This window comes from Salmo salar, chromosome 17 (assembly GCF_965601325.2).
Source record: "Salmo salar chromosome 17, fSalSal1, whole genome shotgun sequence".
Taxonomy (NCBI): Eukaryota; Metazoa; Chordata; class Actinopteri; order Salmoniformes; family Salmonidae; genus Salmo; species Salmo salar.
In genome coordinates, this window is record NC_138307.1 from 14,784,819 (window position 1) to 14,802,444 (window position 17,626).

The 17,626-nt window shown below is 40.9% G+C and overlaps 1 gene segment (V, D, J or C); it reads right to left on the reverse strand.

Annotated features, from left to right (window-relative positions):
* Window positions 1-1,096: 1,096 nt before the first annotated feature.
* Window positions 1,097-11,136, reverse strand: LOC106575435 (Ig lambda-3 chain C region-like). The segment is given in 3 exon segments: window positions 1,097-1,601; window positions 2,116-2,221; window positions 11,128-11,136. Coding segments are annotated over 3 exon segments (435 nt in total).
* Window positions 11,137-17,626: the final 6,490 nt, after the last annotated feature.

Sequence of the window (17,626 nt, forward strand, 5' to 3'; positions counted from 1 at the left end):
TCAGAGTCACAGATTATGATGAAGATGATGAAGATGATATCACTGATTCCACTGCTGATTACGCTGGGGTTTCTGACTCAGGGTGAGAAACTCTCAACATTCTCTCTGTGGTCTACTGGTTTTATTGAGCTTGTAAATGTTTGTCCATGGGAAATGTTTCAATACCATTTAAGTTGATTTTTAAGACTACTCAAAGTTAATTTCTCCGTTTCAATTTCAGCGTCATCTGCACAACATGTCCTGAATCAAGCTGATGAATTGAAGTCTGTTCGACTGGGAGACAGAGTGTCTATCAGTGCTGTTGCAAGTTCAACCGGTATTGATGATGACATGAGCTGGTACCTGATGAAACCTGGACAGGCTCCTAAACTCCTCATCTATACAGTAAATACCCTTCAGTCTGGAACACCATCTAGATTCAGTGGCAGTAGATCAGGTACTGAGTACACTCTTACAATCACTGGTTTCCAAGCTGAAGATGCAGGAGATTACTATGGTATGGGTGTATATGAAGGCCCAGTGATCACACAGTGATTTAGAGTCGTACAAAAACCTCCCTCAGTCAGACTGCACAGAGACTGTACTGCTGCAGCTGGGACCTACTGCAGGTGTTGAGGAACAACAGACTATGACATGAAACACTGGTTCACTGAACACACAACTCAGGTCCTGGTTATACGACATCACCAAGCATAAATCACCACTACTTCACCACCAATGGTCAGATAATATGGTTCCCAGAATAGAGCACCACAGATATTCATAACCACCACTTTACCACCATAAAGAAAATCTGGTTACAACTCACACATTCATCTCAAATTCACCAAATAGTTTAGTCACAATCAAAACCAACAGCTATATCCCATAACCCCCTCCCATGTCTGAAATGGTAAGAGGATGTGGTTCTGCTCCTGTCCCCAGATATTCACTGTCCCCAGGGGGTCTACCCACTACCCATCCTCCCTCACCCTCCCTCACCCCTACCAACCTTCTGATGTTCATGTTGTTACAGAGCAGTTTAGTCTTTGTTGAACAACCACACGTCCACAGATATTCACTTCTATTTCTTTACATAATAAAAATCAGGGACACCTTGTTTGACATGAATACAAAGTATTTTATTTTGTTAACATTTCCAATCTAAAAGCAGAAACAATAAAACACAGGTACAGATTTAAAGATGCAGAATCCCAAGTTGATGACCAGAGCTGAAGCTCTAGATAGATATTTAGAATGATAGAATGACAGATAGGTAGATGTTCTCTGTGTACAGGGTGTCTACTGGGAGCAGTGGTGTGGCTCCAGTGTGTGAGTGATGGGGGTCTGGTCCTTTAGGGAGGCCTCACAGGTGACTGAGCCAGCCTTCCTCCACTGGTCAGTGGGGAGAGTGAGGCTGCTGCTCCAGCTGTAGTGACCGTCCTTCTCCAGGACCTCCAGGCTCTGGCTGCCCTGCAAGGCCCCCCCGGCCCCCAGCCTCCAACCCAGCTTCCAGCCCCCAGGGAAGCCCCTGTTGGCCAGGCACACTAGGGCCACATTCCCCTGGTCCTGCTCCTCACTGGAGGGAAGTAGAACGGTCAGGGAGGGAGGTACCACACCCACTAGGAGAGAGAGGATGAGGGGGAAAGGAGAGATGACATGTAAGGGTTAAACTGGACAAGAACCTTGAAGAACGTTCAACCACTTTAATATGAAGAAACAAGTATGATACTGTATAAATAGCACAATGTCAGTGAAAATGGCAGGTTATTTATATATCTTCTAATGTCTCTTTCACTTCCCTCCATGAACATCTATGAAGCTTGAAAACACACCACAGTCAGTGTTAAATTACTGTACAGAAATTAAACTTTCATAATTAAAATATAAAAACTTTAATACTGAATCTGAACTGGTTAAGTGTATTTAAAGACATCAAACACTAAAACTATTATTACAGATATTTGGTATATGAAGTTTTTGTCCTTGAATGATCATCAGAGCATATGGAAACATTGCAAATAATCTGAATTAAGTACATTAAAACTACAAATATTTCTTATTAATTATCACATTTTTGTGACTTTATAAATGTTCCTTCATGTATTATAAAAAAGATAGATCTCTTGTACTTACAGTCAACGATGAGTTTGGTGCCTCCACCGAAAGTGTACCACAGTGATACAGACTCATTGAACGGCCGTACAAAAACCTCCTGCACTTTACACACACCAGTAACTCTCTACACAACACACATTCAACCCTACCACTGATTGTCTGTCAAAAACAGCATGTGTAGGTCATAACTTTTAAAATTCATTTAAGTTTGATATTTGATATTTTTCATTTTACCTAAATTCCCTATAAAATATAAACTATATATATAAATGTATAAAATATAAATGTTGGATATGTCAAATATCTCTGACAAACTCACTAAGTACAGGAAGGAAGCCATATAGAATAGAAATACACTAGTATTGAATGAATACACTTACATATAACTAAATACTGTAGTCAATTTCAGGCCTTCCACAGATTAAGGTAAACTACTTCATTATACTGTGACTACTTCATTGTTTCATCAGGTAGGGTGTTTCCATAGAGCAGGTGCTTTGCATTGACAGCTCATGCTTCAGTGCTCTGGGACTGCTATAGCCCTGAGAGTTTCACACTTTATGACTGAGATCTGTCCATCAACACAACAGAAACCACGGCAACCATGACTCAGCATCTTCATCTGGACACTGATCTGCTGCTGCCTCAACGGTCTGGGACATTTAAGAACCCTTTAACTGGAAATATTAATCATTCGTTTCGATAGCGTCTTTGATATCAATCCCACTGTATCAATATCAGAACCTGCATTACTTTTACATTGTAAAATATTAAACCTTATCTGGAATATGTGACTTATTGTATTATTTTATGTCTGCAGGATCCAGCGGCCAGTATCCTGTGACTCAACCTCGTGAAGTTTCATTTTCTCCAGGAGACACCATCACTCTGACCTGTACAACCAATCCTGCAGTTACAATATATTCAGATGGAGGTTGTCGCAGAGAAAAGGAGAAGCTCCTACACTGTTGAAATACACCGGGGTCCAGCTCGATTCAGTGGTAGAGGAGGGGACCTGACCATCAGTGGAGCTCATACAGAAGATGCAGCAGTTTACATCTGTCAGATTTAATACAGTGGTGCAGTGTTCACACTGTGATTTAGAGCTATACAAAAACCTCCCTCAGTCAGACTGCACAGAGTCTGAACTGCTGCAGCTGGGACCTAATGCAGGTGCTGAGGGACAACAGATTATGACATTGAAAGCTGGTCCACTGAACACAGAATGAACATCCTCACACAGCATTAGACAGTCCCACACCAGGACAATGTTACTCTGGTTACTCATGACAGGATCATAGTTCACCAAACCACCTCCTCTACACAACCATAACCATAACAAGGTTTTACTCCTAACCTACAAAGCATTACATGGGCTTGCTCCTACCTATCTTTCCGATTTGGTCCTGCCGTACATACCTACATGTACGCTACGGTCACAAGACGCAGGACTCCTTATTGTCCCTTGAAATTCTAAACAAACAGCTGGAGGTAGGGCTTTCTCCTATAGAGCTCCATTTTTATGGAATGGTCTGCCTATCCATGTGAGAGACGCAGACTCAGTCTCAACCTTTAAGTCTTTACTGAAGACTTATCTCTTCAGTAGGTCCTATGATTAAGTATAGTCTGGCCCAGGAGTGTGAAGGTGAACGGAAAGGCTGGAGCAACGAACCGCCCTTGCTGTCTCTGCCTTGCCGGTTCCCCTCTCTCCACTGGGATTCTCTGCCTCTAACCCTATTACAGGGGCTGAGTCACTGGCTTACTGGTGCTCTTCCATGCCGTCCATGGGAGGGGTGCGTCACTTGAGTGGGTTGAGTCACTGACGTGGTCTTCCTGTCTGGGTTGGCGCCCCCCCCCCTCCCCCCCTTGCGTTGTGCCGTGGCGGAGATCTTTGTGGGCTATACTCGGCCTTGTCTTAGGACGGTAAGTTGGTGGTTGGAGACATCCCTCTAGTGGTGTGGGGGCTGTGCTTTGGCAAAGTGGGTGGGGTTATATCCTGCCTGTTTGGCCCTGTCCGGGGGTATCATCGGATGGGGCCACAGTGTCTTCTGATCCCTCCTGTCTCAGCCTCCAGTATTTATGCTGCAGTAGTTTATGTGTCGGGGGGCTAGGGTCAGTCTGTTACATCTGGAGTATTTCTCTTGTCTTATCCGGTGTCCTGTGTGAATTTAAATATGCTCTCTAATTCTCTCTTTCTCGCTTTCTTTATTTCTTTCTCTCGGAGGACCTGAGCCCTAGGACCATGCCTCAGGACTACCTGGCATGATGACTCCTTGCTGTCCCCAGTCCACCTGGCCGTGCTGCTGCTCCAGTTTCAACTGTTCTGCCTGCGGCTATGGAACCCTGACCTGTTCACCGGACGTGCTTGTTGCACCCTCGACAACTACTATGATTATTATTATTTGACCATGCTGGTCATTTATGAACATTTTAACATCTTGACCATGTTCTGTTATAATATCCACCCGGCACAGCCAGAAGAGGACTGGCCACCCCTCACAGCCTGGTTCCTCTCTAGGTTTCTTCCTAGGTTTTTGGCCTTTCTAGGGAGTTTTTCCTAGGGAGTTTTTCCTAGCCACCGTGCTTCTTTCACATGCATTGCTTGCTGTTTGGGGTTTTAGGCTGGGTTTCTGTACAGCACTTTGAGATATCAGCTGATGTACGAAGGGCTATATAAATACGATTTGATTTGATTTGAACTTCACCTCCATATGGAAACCACCACTTCACTACCACACCATTGACATTCACCTCTTGAATGTTCAGATAGAAATTCATTGTGTAGAACAGACATCATTATCATTAGCTTTATTCGTTGCATTTCTATCTTTAATCTTCTAAACATTTCATCTCACTGAATGCAGCCCTGATTTGCATGGTCAGGGTGGGATGGTTTTACTTCTGCTAGAATAGAGAGGTTCTGTCCCCAGGGGGTCGGAGAGCGAGAGAGCGAGAGAGAGAGAATGAAACATCAGAACACACATACAACAAACAGTCACTAAAGAACACATGACACACTTAACCAACCCATAAAATAAAGTTTAACATCCTTATATGGCCAGCTATGTACACTTTAACATGGATTTATCCTGTAATAGATGTGGTTCAATTGGTAGATACATTTTTGTCTTCTTCTAATGCCTCTTAAGGGGAAAGTAATCTAAATGTAACTGAATGTAATCAGATTACATTACTGAGTTCAAAATGTACATTAATGATTACAATTTTGTACAGGTAATTATTAACTGTTAGAAAGTAACCTACCCAACCCTGGATAAGATATTGTGTAAAATAATGAATTTGAAGAATGTATCTGCACTGTATTTTTGTTAACTAGCTAGTCAGACATTTTTATAGGTATTGATTGCATTAATTTTTCAAATTAACTGCCACTATGCCCACATTCCATTTAAACAATGCAGTCAATCTACAACCATACGCTGTCTGAAATCAGTAGATGATGGGACTTAGACAAGTTGTAAATGCAACAAGTACTGATATTGTATCATGTAATAGCACTCTCAGCTTTCCAAGAAAACAAATATTTAGACATTCATGGTCTGTTTATATACGCTGTCTGAAATCAGTAGATGATAGGACTCTGATATTGTATCATATAATAGACCTCTCAGCTTTCCAAGAATCTGAGACATGTATGGTCTGTTTATATACACTGTCTGAAATCAGTAGATGATAGGACTCTGATATTGTATCATATAATAGACCTCTCAGCTTTCCAAGAATCTGAGACATGTATGGTCTGTTTATATACACTGTCTGAAATCAGTAGATGATAGCACTCTGATATTGTATCATGTAATAGACCTCTCAGCTTTCCAAGAATCTGAGATATTTATGGTCTGTTTATATACACTGTCTGAAATCAGTAGATGATAGGACTCTGATATTGTATCATGTAATAGACCTCTCAGCTTTCCAAGAATCTGAGACATGTATGGTCTGTTTATATACACTGTCTCAAATCAGTAGATGATGGGACTTAGACAAGTTGTAAATGCAACAAGTACTGATATTGTATCATATAATAGCACTCTCAGCTTTCCAAGAAAACAACTATTTAGACATTTATGGTCTGTTTACATATATTTTAGAGGCTACTTACAGAAAATTTGTTGAAAACCCATATAAACTGTATTTATGATTATCTGACAATATTTTAGGTTGACAGTAATTCTATTACCCAATTTCCGATATTTCACATGCCTTACTTTTATTTTCCTGCATAAGTAAAATCAAGATTATACCTCATTCCAATTAGGCTGGTTTTCTCCCTGACCACAATGGCTGCCATTTTCATCCTATTCTGGAACTTTGAGCGTTGATGACATAGGCCCTCGAGTAATTTAATAGGATCTCTATGGCTAGGTTGAAGATGGGAAGGTTAAGACATTGAAGTAATTCCATGCAGAAGCATTCAAAAATAAACAAATTCATGGGACCAGCTCTTTTGGTAACTACTAGCGCCGTTTGGAACTAGCAACGCTAGTCCCATGAATTTCAAAGAATGATGCGATATTAGAATCCTCTTGTCTTTACCTGTATATTTTGAATGAAGCTCTATGGTTCCACCTGGTTCACCAGAGGGCGATTAGAGACCATCCTAGAGACATTAATGACACTCAGGTGTGTCCTATTACTCATGATGATCTCCCTGTTAAAAGAGGTGTTTCCTGGTTTCCTTTGCAGAAGCTTGAATTGTTTACTGTGTGTGTTTGTTTCCTGAGTGAGTTTAAGATTTTATTGTTTTTCCAGTGTTACTGTGATCCTTCGGCTACTGGTTATCAGCAAAGTATTTGTTTATCCTTAACCACTGATTCCTCATCTGGTCTCTTCTCTGCACTTGGGTCACACCTCACCACCCTCAGATAGGATATAAACACATCCTAAGCCAAGACAAAGAGAATTTGAATTGCAGGAAACTAGGAACTTGTCACGGTTGTCTGTCAGAATGAGGAGACCAAGGCGCAGCGTGTGTATCGTTCCACATTTTATTTAAACTGTGAAACTATGCAAGCCATACTAATAAACAAAACAACAAACCGTGACGAAGAGGTGCAACATACACTTAGTCAAAATAATCTCCCACAAACCCAGGTGGGAAAAAACAGCTACTAAATATGATCCCCAATTAGAGACAACAATGACCAGCTGCCTCTAATTGGAGATCATCCCCCCAAAAAACAACATAGAAATACAGAAACTAGAACCACACAACATAGAAAATATAAACTAGACAAAACCCCCGTCACGCCCTGACCTACTCTACCATAGAAAATAAAAGCTTTCTATGGTCAGGACGTGACAGAACTAGCAAACAACCTCATTGGAAAATGTGTAGAATAACATGAGATTAGCTTTAAAAACACTGATATTTTCTCTCTGCTCCATGGCAAATGTGGTAGCATAATTATAAGATTGTTATGTTTGCACCAAATGGTTGTTTTATGAACTAGAGTAAGGGCTTGACCTGGCAACTGTTAAAGAGATGGTTTCCACTCTAGCTTCCTGTATAGTTAGTCTGGACGTATGGTTAAGGAAATGGGTTTTGCTTGAGCTGACAATGGCTTGGTGATAAAACATCTAAAGCTGGCATTCCATAGACAAGATGTGGTGTGTGTGACCTGAGACAGAGAATGCCTGGAAGACTTTAGAACAATGTCTCATTGTCTCATCCTGACATCTGGGAAACTAACCCGGGGTTGGGGGTAAGACAACATCCCATTAAGATAACCAGGAAATGGACCAAGGTGGCTTTTGGGAAGTTGGAACAGGATGACTAAACATTTTTAGGTCCTATTTAAGGTCTCTGTTTTTTAATTATCTGTTAGGCTCTCGGCCCAACAGTCAAGACTGTTGAGTCGACGGTTTCATTATTGTAGTAATTAATCCATATTGAATGAAGATTGTTTGAATAAATTACAAAGTGTCTCTCACTTGAATAGAATATTCCACCACACAATAAAGGGCCTTGCAAAAGTTTTCGGGACCTTTGGATTTCTTCACATTTTATTGTAATGCAAAGTGGGATTAAAATAGATTTAATTTAAATGTTTTTTTTTCAACAATCGACACAAAATACTCCAATTGACATGCCCTGACCTTAGAGATCCTTATTATTCTCTATGTTTGGTTAGGTCAGGGTGTGACTCGGGTGGGAAAGTCTATGTTTTCTATTTCTTTGTTTTTGGCCGAGTGTGGTTCCCAATCAGAGGCAGCTGTCTATCGTTGTCTCTTATTGGGGATCATATATAAGTTGTCATTTTCCTTTTGGGTTTTTGTGGGATCTTGTTTTCTGTTTAGTGTCTGTGCCTGACAGAACTGTGTGCTTTCGTTTTCGCCATTTGGTATTTTGTTTAAGTGTTTTGTGAATAAAGGAATCATGAACACTTTCCACGCTGCGCTTTGGTCTACTCTTCCTACTACCAACGAGAGTCGTTACGTCAAAGTACAAGAACATTTTTATATTTTTCTAAAGATTAATACAAATGTTATAACTAAAATATAATCATTGCATAACTATTCAGCCCACAGTCAATACATGATAGAAACACCTTTGACATCGATTACAGCTTGGAGTCTTCTTGGGTAAGACTCTGAGAAGCATTCCACACCTGAATTGTGCAATATTTTTTCTTTACAAAATTCTCAAAGCTCTATCAAGATGTTGGGGATCATCGCTATACAGCAATTTCCAAACTTGCCAAAGATTTTCAAGCAGATTTAAGTCAAAACTGTAACTTGGGCATTCAGGAACATTCATTGTCTTCTTGGTAAGCAACTCCAGTGTAGATTTGTCCTCGTGTTTTAGGTTATTGTCCTGCTGAAAGGTGAATTCCTCTCCCAGTCTCTGGTGTAAAGCAGACTGAAGCAGGTTTTCCTATAGGATTTTACCTGACCTTAGCTCCATTCCGCTTCTTTGTATCCTGAAAAACTCCACAGTATTTGTCAATGTCAAGCATACCCATACCATGATGTAGCCACCACCATGCTTGAAAATAAGGAGGCAGTTACTCAGTGATGTGTTGGATTTGCTCCAAACATAAGGCTTTAGGCCAGAAAGTGTATTCCTTTTCTGTATTTTATACAGTATTACTTTAGTCCCTTGTTACATAGAAGATGCATATTCTGCATATTTGTATTCTTTTCAATCTGTCATTAATGTCATTGTTGTGATTCACTACAATGTTGATCCTTTCTAGTTTTCTCCCAGCTCAGCCATTAAACTCTGTAGACTGTAGAATCACCAATGGCCTCATGGTGACATCCCTGGGCAGTTTCATTCCTTTCCTGCAGCTCAGTTTAGAAGGACAACTGTATCTTTGAGGGGTCTGGGTGGCTTAATACATAATCCACAGCATAATTATTAACTTGACCTTGCTTAATGAGATATTTCATGTCTGATCTGTTATTGTTACCTCCTTCTTTATGAGGCTTTTGAAAACCTTCCTGGTCTTTGTAGTCGAATCTGTGGATGAAATTCAATACTTGACTAATGGGCCGTAGAGATGGGTGGCAGGTAGCCTAGCACTTAAGAGTGTTGGGCCAGTAACCGAAAGGTCATTGGTTTGAATCCCAGAGCCGACTAGGTGAATAATCTGTTGATGTACCCTTGAGCAAGGCACTTAACGCTAAAATTTCCTGTAAGTCACTCTGAATAAGAGCAGCTGCTAAATGACTACAATGTAACATGTAAATGTATGTAAGGGGGACAGAGGAAGGGTTAGTCATTAAAAAATAATGTCAACCTCTATTTTTTCAGAGTGAGTGCATGTCACTTTTTATGTGATTTGTTAAGCCCAATTTTCCTCCTGAACTAATTTAGGCTTGACTAACTAAAGGTGCTGAATACTTATGCAACGACTCTATTTTAGTTATGAATTTTTCATTTTTCTAATAGAAAATGTGATTTTTCATTCAGACATTACAGAATATTTTGTGTAGAATGTTGACAAAAATGACAAATACATTTTCATCCCACTTTGTAACAATAATATGTGAAACGTCATGAAGGCAGTCAAATTCCACATGACTGTTGAGTCATGGTAATTAGGCTTCTCCAAGCTCTGATGCTGCTGGTCATTAGTAGCCTACCAAACTTGCTAACTGCCTGGTAGTCTATTGTCCCTGTAATCACTCTAACATCAATGCAAAGGTATTTGTCATGAGAGCCCATGAGCTCATGTTGCGCAACCTTTCTGTAGGCTATGCAATTGCGTGACAAAACAGAGTGATGCCCTCTATTAAAAAGAGGAGGATCCCATCAGCTTTCTATAGGCTAGGCCTACCATATTTATTTCTCAACTTTACTAATATTAAGCACATTGCTTCTCTTTACAACTGGAGTATAGCCTTCATGCCTGGCAGGAAAATTAACGGCAAAAAAACGTCCTCCATTTGCTATTTAAGTGCATAGATGACATGTATTTTTTTCCCGCTGCCCATGTTTCTAGACAGGTCTATGATAATGGTGCTTTCTAAATCAAAACAAATTTCAAAGATATATTATTTAGTATATGTAAAGACAAGATTAAATCAAGACTAGTCTGATGGGTGACAATATTAACCTATCACTTGTGAATTATATATTATTGTCACGTCCTGGCCAGTATAAGGGTTAATTGTTATTGTAGTTTGGTCAGGACGTGGCAGAGGGTATTTGTTTTATGTGGCTCGGGGTGGTGTTTTTTCTAAAAGGGCATTTGATTTAGTATTCCGGGGTTTTTGGGCACTGTTCCTTGTCTACGTATTTCTATGTTGATCTAGTTGGTTGTATGTCTATGTTTGGATTAATTGGGGTGGACTTCCAATTGAAGGCAGCTGTGTGGTGTTGCCTTTGATTGGAAGTCCTATATTAGTTGGGTGTGTTTGTCTGTGTATTTGTGGGAGATTGTTCCGTGTATAGCGTCAAGCCTTACAGGACTGTTTATTGTCGGTGTGTTTCTTTTGTATACGTGTTTATTTTGGGTTTTCCTTCTTTCCATATAATAAAGAAGATGAGTTTACACATACCTGCGGCATTTTGGTTCTCCTTTACCGACGACAACCGTGACAATTATCACTATATGCCCATCATAAGGCAAGAAAAAATGCCTTTTTTCCCCTTTTCGAATCATAGGCGCACACCTCATGTAGCCTAAACCATAGGCCTATATGTTTTGATAAGGTTTGTATCACAACTAATGTGGCCAAATAACTTCTTAAAATTAAGCACATTAATCCACTATGCAATGGGTGTAGAGCCTAACTGGCATACATAAGCAGCATGCGAGTTTTAAGTTGGGGGAAGAACATTTTCACCATAAAAATGTACCTTTATAATAAAAGCATTACATGGATAATCGCATTTGCGGTAACTTTTGATAATGGTGTTTTCCCGCTAATGGAACATTTGTGCTTATAGCCTACTGCCATGTGTGCATTGCTGCGCTTTTAACGTGAATAAATAGCCTAATAGTTTATCAACATTTATAGCTAAATGTTCTGATCTGTTGCGTCAGGCACATTGTGTAAAAAAGTATTTTTGATGCTAGTGGTTATATTAATTTGGGATCTATCACATCCCACAACTGTCCCAGACTATGTTTGGAATATTTATTTCTCGCATGGAATAGAACAGGTCAACTTTGTATGGGGATAGTACATTGACATAGGCTAGTGCTTTTGCTGTTTGTTAGGACTACTCATCTTGTTGGCTGACGAAAGTAAATGTGGACAGTTCTTCCAATATCTTCAATATGCAACTCAGAATTGGATAAGGGCGCTCACAGTTGCATCCCCGATGTTTGTGTCTTCACTTGTAGCCTGTGAGAAAGACCCGATCACATGATGGAGAGCCATGTGAGTGAGAGGTGCTTCAGAGCACGTAGCACCCAGGGAGAAGGGCACAACGCAGCACTCCGGGCCAAGGGCACAATAGCCACTGGCCGCAAAAGGCATGGATTTTTTTTGAGGGGGGCTTTACGGCCACACAAAGGGGATGCTGCCGTGAAATTCAAAGCATTATCAAGTGCTTGTCAAACTGTGAATGAGAGACTGATAAAGTGTGTACAGCCTGTACACCTAGACTGTGTTGTTTGAACAGGTAGGCGATTTACTACCACCTGCAGTTATTGAATGTTTGCTCCCGAGTATATTTCAATGGCTGATCCCTCCTGATGACCTGGATGGAATTATTTGATCTTTCGCTAACCCTTAGGATTCCCCACCCTGTTGAGTCCTCTCTCCTCCCTCTTCGTCTCCTTCTCAAAACCCATTGAAAGAAAAACCAGAGGTCCCTCCCCTCTGTCCTTCTCCTCCAATGGGTTTTGAGAAGGAGGCGAGGAGAGAGGACATGATGAGTATTCAATTGAGATCTTCCCTACGCAGAAACTGGTTTTCTCCATCTAGAATTCGCTATCATACTCTATGGTCTGAACTGAACTTCAGCATGACACCCCTTTACCACAAGAGGACGCCATCAACCTGCAAATATCCGAGCCATTGATAAACAGGTACCTTAACATTTTGTGAAGTCTTCGATTCAGACTATTAACATTTGAGGAATGGTATACCAGTGTGAGGTTCATCCTGAAATGAAATGGAATTTGGACTCAGCTTTACATAAGACTATGTAGGTATAATGGAGGTATAATATAGTAATGTCTGACAAACTTTGATTTTGGGGTGTGCCTATGTCTCTATAGTAATCATCCTTTGATTGAAATTCCCCTTAGGATGGAATGACTCACAGCTAACAGCAAAATAACAGATATGAAAGTTATCTGTCACTCTCTCACTCTGTGTCTTTCTCTTTGTCTCTCTCTCTCTCTGTCTTTCTCTCTGTCTCTCTCTCTCTCCTTCCCCTTTCTCTGTTTCACACACCCGGCAGCCTATAGAGTGGTGTTTTGCATACCTGTTGAGATCTCACTGGTCCAGACACTTTAAGACTTCAGTGTTAGCAGCATTGGGTTCAGTCTGTTCAGTCTTCTCAGATGCACAGATTATGATGATGATGAAGATGAGGATGATGATGATATCACTGATTCCACTGCTGATCACTCTGGGGTTCCTGACTCAGGGTGAGAATGTCTCTGACCTTTCTGAACGGTCGTATTAGGACAGCATCTGTTAAGAAACAGAGAAGATTTGAGTACAGTAGTTTGCTACTGTTTGTACAACTTTCCGATGCCTTTATTTAGATTATTGTGACTAATCAAAAATTGTTATACACTGTTTCATTTCAGAGTCATCTGCAAATAAGTTCCTGAATCAAGCTGATGAATCAAAGTCTGTTGGTCTGGGAAAGACTGTGTCTCTCAGTGCTACAGGAGGTTCAGGCATTGGTGATGACATGAGCTGGTACCTGCTGAAACCTGGACAGGCTCCTAAACTCCTCATCTATAAAGTAAAAACCCTTCAGTCTGGAACACCATCTAGATTCAGTGGCAGTAGATCAGGTACTGAGTACACTCTTACAATCACTGGTTTCCAAGCTGAAGATGCAGGAGATTACTATGGTATGGGTGTATATGAAGGCCCAGTGATCACACAGTGATTTAGAGTCGTACAAAAACCTCCCTCAGTCAGACTGCACAGAGACTGTACTGCTGCAGCTGGGATCTACTGCAGGTGTTGAGGAACAACAGACTATGATATGAAACACTGGTTCACTGAACACACAACTCAGGTCCTGGTGATAAAAAAAACACTACTTTACCACCAATGGTCAGGACATCTGGATACAACTCACAAATGAATCTCAAATTCACCAAATAGTTTAGTCACAATCAAAACCAACAGCTATATCCCATAACCCCCTCCCATGTCTGTAATGGTAAGAGGATGTGGTTCTGCTCCTGTCCCCAGATATTCACTGTCCCCAGGGGGTCTACCCACTACCCATCCTCCCTCACCCTCCCTCACCCCTACCAACCTTCTGATGTTCATGTTGTTACAGAGCAGTTTAGTCTTTGTTTAACAACCACAAGTCCACAGATATTCACTTCTATTTCTTTACATAATAAAAATCAGGGACACCTTGTTTGACATGAATACAAAGTATTTTATTTTGTTAACATTTCCAATCTAAAAGCAGAAACAATAAAACACAGGTACAGATTTAAAGATGCAGAATCCCAAGTTGATGACCAGAGCTGAAGCTCTAGATAGATATTTAGAATGATAGAATGACAGATAGGTAGATGTTCTCTGTGTACAGGGTGTCTACTGGGAGCAGTGGTGTGGCTCCAGTGTGTGAGTGATGGGGGTCTGGTCCTTTAGGGAGGCCTCACAGGTGACTGAGCCAGCCTTCCTCCACTGGTCAGTGGGGAGAGTGAGGCTGCTGCTCCAGCTGTAGTGACCATCCTTCTCCAGGACCTCCAGGCTCTGGCTGCCCTGCAAGGCCCCCCCGGCCCCCAGCCTCCAACCCAGATTCCAACCCCCCCGGGAAGCCCCTGTTGGCCAGGCACACTAGGGCCACATTCCCCTGGTCCTGCTCCTCACTGGAGGGAAGTAGAACGGTCAGGGAGGGAGGTACCACACCCACTAGGAGAGAGAGGATGAGGGGGAAGGAGAGATGACATGTAAGGGTTAAACTGGACAAGAACCTTGAAGAACTTTCAGCAACTTTAATATGAAGATACAAATATGATATTCATATTGTATAATATAGTCTATAAATATTTATTACAAAGTCTTTTACTTCCCTCCAATATCATCGATGAAGCATGACCACACACTACAGTCAGTGATGTGTTAAAGTACAGTACAGAAATGAAACTTACATGCTTACAATATAAAATGTTTAACAATGCTGCTGAACTGTTTTTGTGTGTTTAACTTCTTGGGGACCCCTTCGAGATAGGATTCCGTTAACGGGATTGTTTGACAAGATAGCATGGCGCGAAATTCAAAACAGCAGAAATCGAATACTTTCAATTTCTCAAACATACCACTATTTTACACCATTTTAAAGATACACTTCTCCTTAATGTAACCACATTGTCCGATTTCAAAAAGGCTTTACAGCGAAAGCAAAACATTAGATTATGTTAGGAGAGTACATAGACAAAAATAACCACACAGCCATTTTCCAAGTAAGGAGATATGTCACAAAAAACGAAAACACAGCTAAATGAAGCACTAACCTTTGACGATCTTCATCAGATGACACTCCTAGGACATCATGTTACACAATATATGTATGTTTTGTTCGAAAAGTTCATATTTATATCCAAAAACAGCATTTTACATTGGCGCGTGATGTTCAGAAAATGTTTAGCCTCCAGAACTTCCGGTGAATGAGCACAAATATTTCAGAAATACTCATCATAAACGTTGACAAAATACATAACAATTATTTTAAGAATTATAGATACAGTAGTCCTTTATGCAACCGCTGTGTCAGATTTCAAAATAGCTTTTCGGCGAAAGCACATTTTTCAATATTCTGAGTACATAGCTCAGCCATCACGGCGTGCTATTCAGACACCCGCAAAGTTCGGGGCAACATAAACTCAGAATTAGTATTAGAAATATTGTATTACCTTTGCTGATCTTCGTCAGAATGCATTCCCAGGACTGCTACTTCCACAAGAAATGTTGTTTTTGTTACAAATAATCCATATTTATGTCCAAATACCTCTGTTTTGTTTGTGCGTTCAGGTCACTATCCAAATGCATAACGCCCGAGCGTAATTTCAGACACAAAAAGTCAAAATGTTCCATTACCGTACTTAGAAGCATGTCAAACGTTGTTTACGATCAATCTTTACGGTATTTTTAACGTAGAATTGCGATAATATTCCAACCGGACAATAGCGTATTCATTTCTGGGCAAGATTTTGTACGTTTGCCCACTGACATAGAAAGGATCAGTCTATAATTTTAATGGTAGGTTTATTTGAACAGTGAGAGACAGAATAAAAAATATCCAGAAAAACGCATGTCAAAAATGTTATAAATTGATTTGCATTTTAATGAGGAAAATAAGTATTTGACCACTCTGCAAAACATGACTTAGTACTTGGTGGCAAAACCCTTGTTGGCAATCACAGAGGTCATACGTTTCTTGTAGTTGGCCACCAGGTTTGCACACATCTCAGAAGGGATTTTATCCCACTCCTCTTTGCAGATGTTCTCCAAGTCATTAAGGTTTCGAGGCTAACGTTTGGCAACTCGAACCTTCAGCTCCCTCCACAGATTTTCTATGGGATTAAGGTCTGGAGACTGGCTAGGCCACTCCAGGACCTTAATGTGCTTCTTCTTGAGCCACTCCTTTGTTGCCTTGGCCGTGTGTTTTTGGTCATTGTCATGCTGGAATACCCAACCACGACCCATTTTCAATGCCCTGGCTGAGGGAAGGAGGTTCTCACCCAAGATTTGACGGTACATGGCCCCGTCCATCGTTCCTTTGATGCGGTTAAGTTGTCCTGTCCCCTTAGCAGAAAAACACCCCCAAAGCATAATGTTTCCACCTCCATGTTTGACGGTGGGGATGGTGTTCTTGGGGTCATAAGCAGCATTCCTCCTCCTCCAAAAACGGCGAGTTGAGTTGATGCCAAAGAGCTCCATTTTGGTCTCATCTGACCACGACACTTTCACCCAGTTGTCCTCTGAATCATTCAGATGTTCATCGGCAAACTTCAGACGGGCATGTATATGTGCTTTCTTGAGCAGAGGGACCTTGCGGGCGCTGCAGGATTTCAGTCCTTCACGGCGTAGTGTTACCAATTGTTTTCTTGGTGACTATGGTCCCAGCTGCCTTGAGATCATTGACAAGATCCTCCCGTGTAGTTCTGGGCTGATTCCTCACCGTTCTCATGATCATTGCAACTCCTCAAGGTGACATCTTGCATGGAGCCCCAGGCCGAGGGAGATTGACAGTTCTTTTGTGTTTCTTCCATTTGCGAATAATCGCATCAACTGTTGTCACCTTCTCACCAAGCTACTTGGTGATGGTCTTGTAGCCCATTCCAGCCTTGTGTAGGTCTACAATCTTGTCCCTGACATCCTTGGAGAGCTCTTTGGTCTTGGCCATGGTGGAGAGTTTGGAATCTGATTGATTGCTTCTGTGGACAGGTGTCTATTATACAGGTAACAAACTGAGATTAGGAGCACTCCCTTTAAGAGTGTGCTCCTAATTTCAGCTCGTTACCTGTATAAAAGAAACCTGGGAGCCAGAAATCTTTCTGATTGAGAGGGGGTCAAATACTTATTTCCCTCATGAAAATGCAAATCAATTTATAACATTTTTTGACATGCGTTTTTCTGGATTATTTTGCTGTTATTCTGTCTCTCACTGTTCAAATAAACCTACCATTAAAATTATAGACTGATCATTTCTTTGTCAGTGGGCAAACGTACAAAATCCTTTGCTCCTTTGCACCACAATATCTCTGCTTGCACATTCATCTTCTGCACATCTATCATTCCAGTGTTTAATTGCTATATTGTAATTACTTCGCCACCATGGCCTATTTATTGCCTTAACTTACCTCATTTGCACTCACTTTATATAGACTTTTTGTTT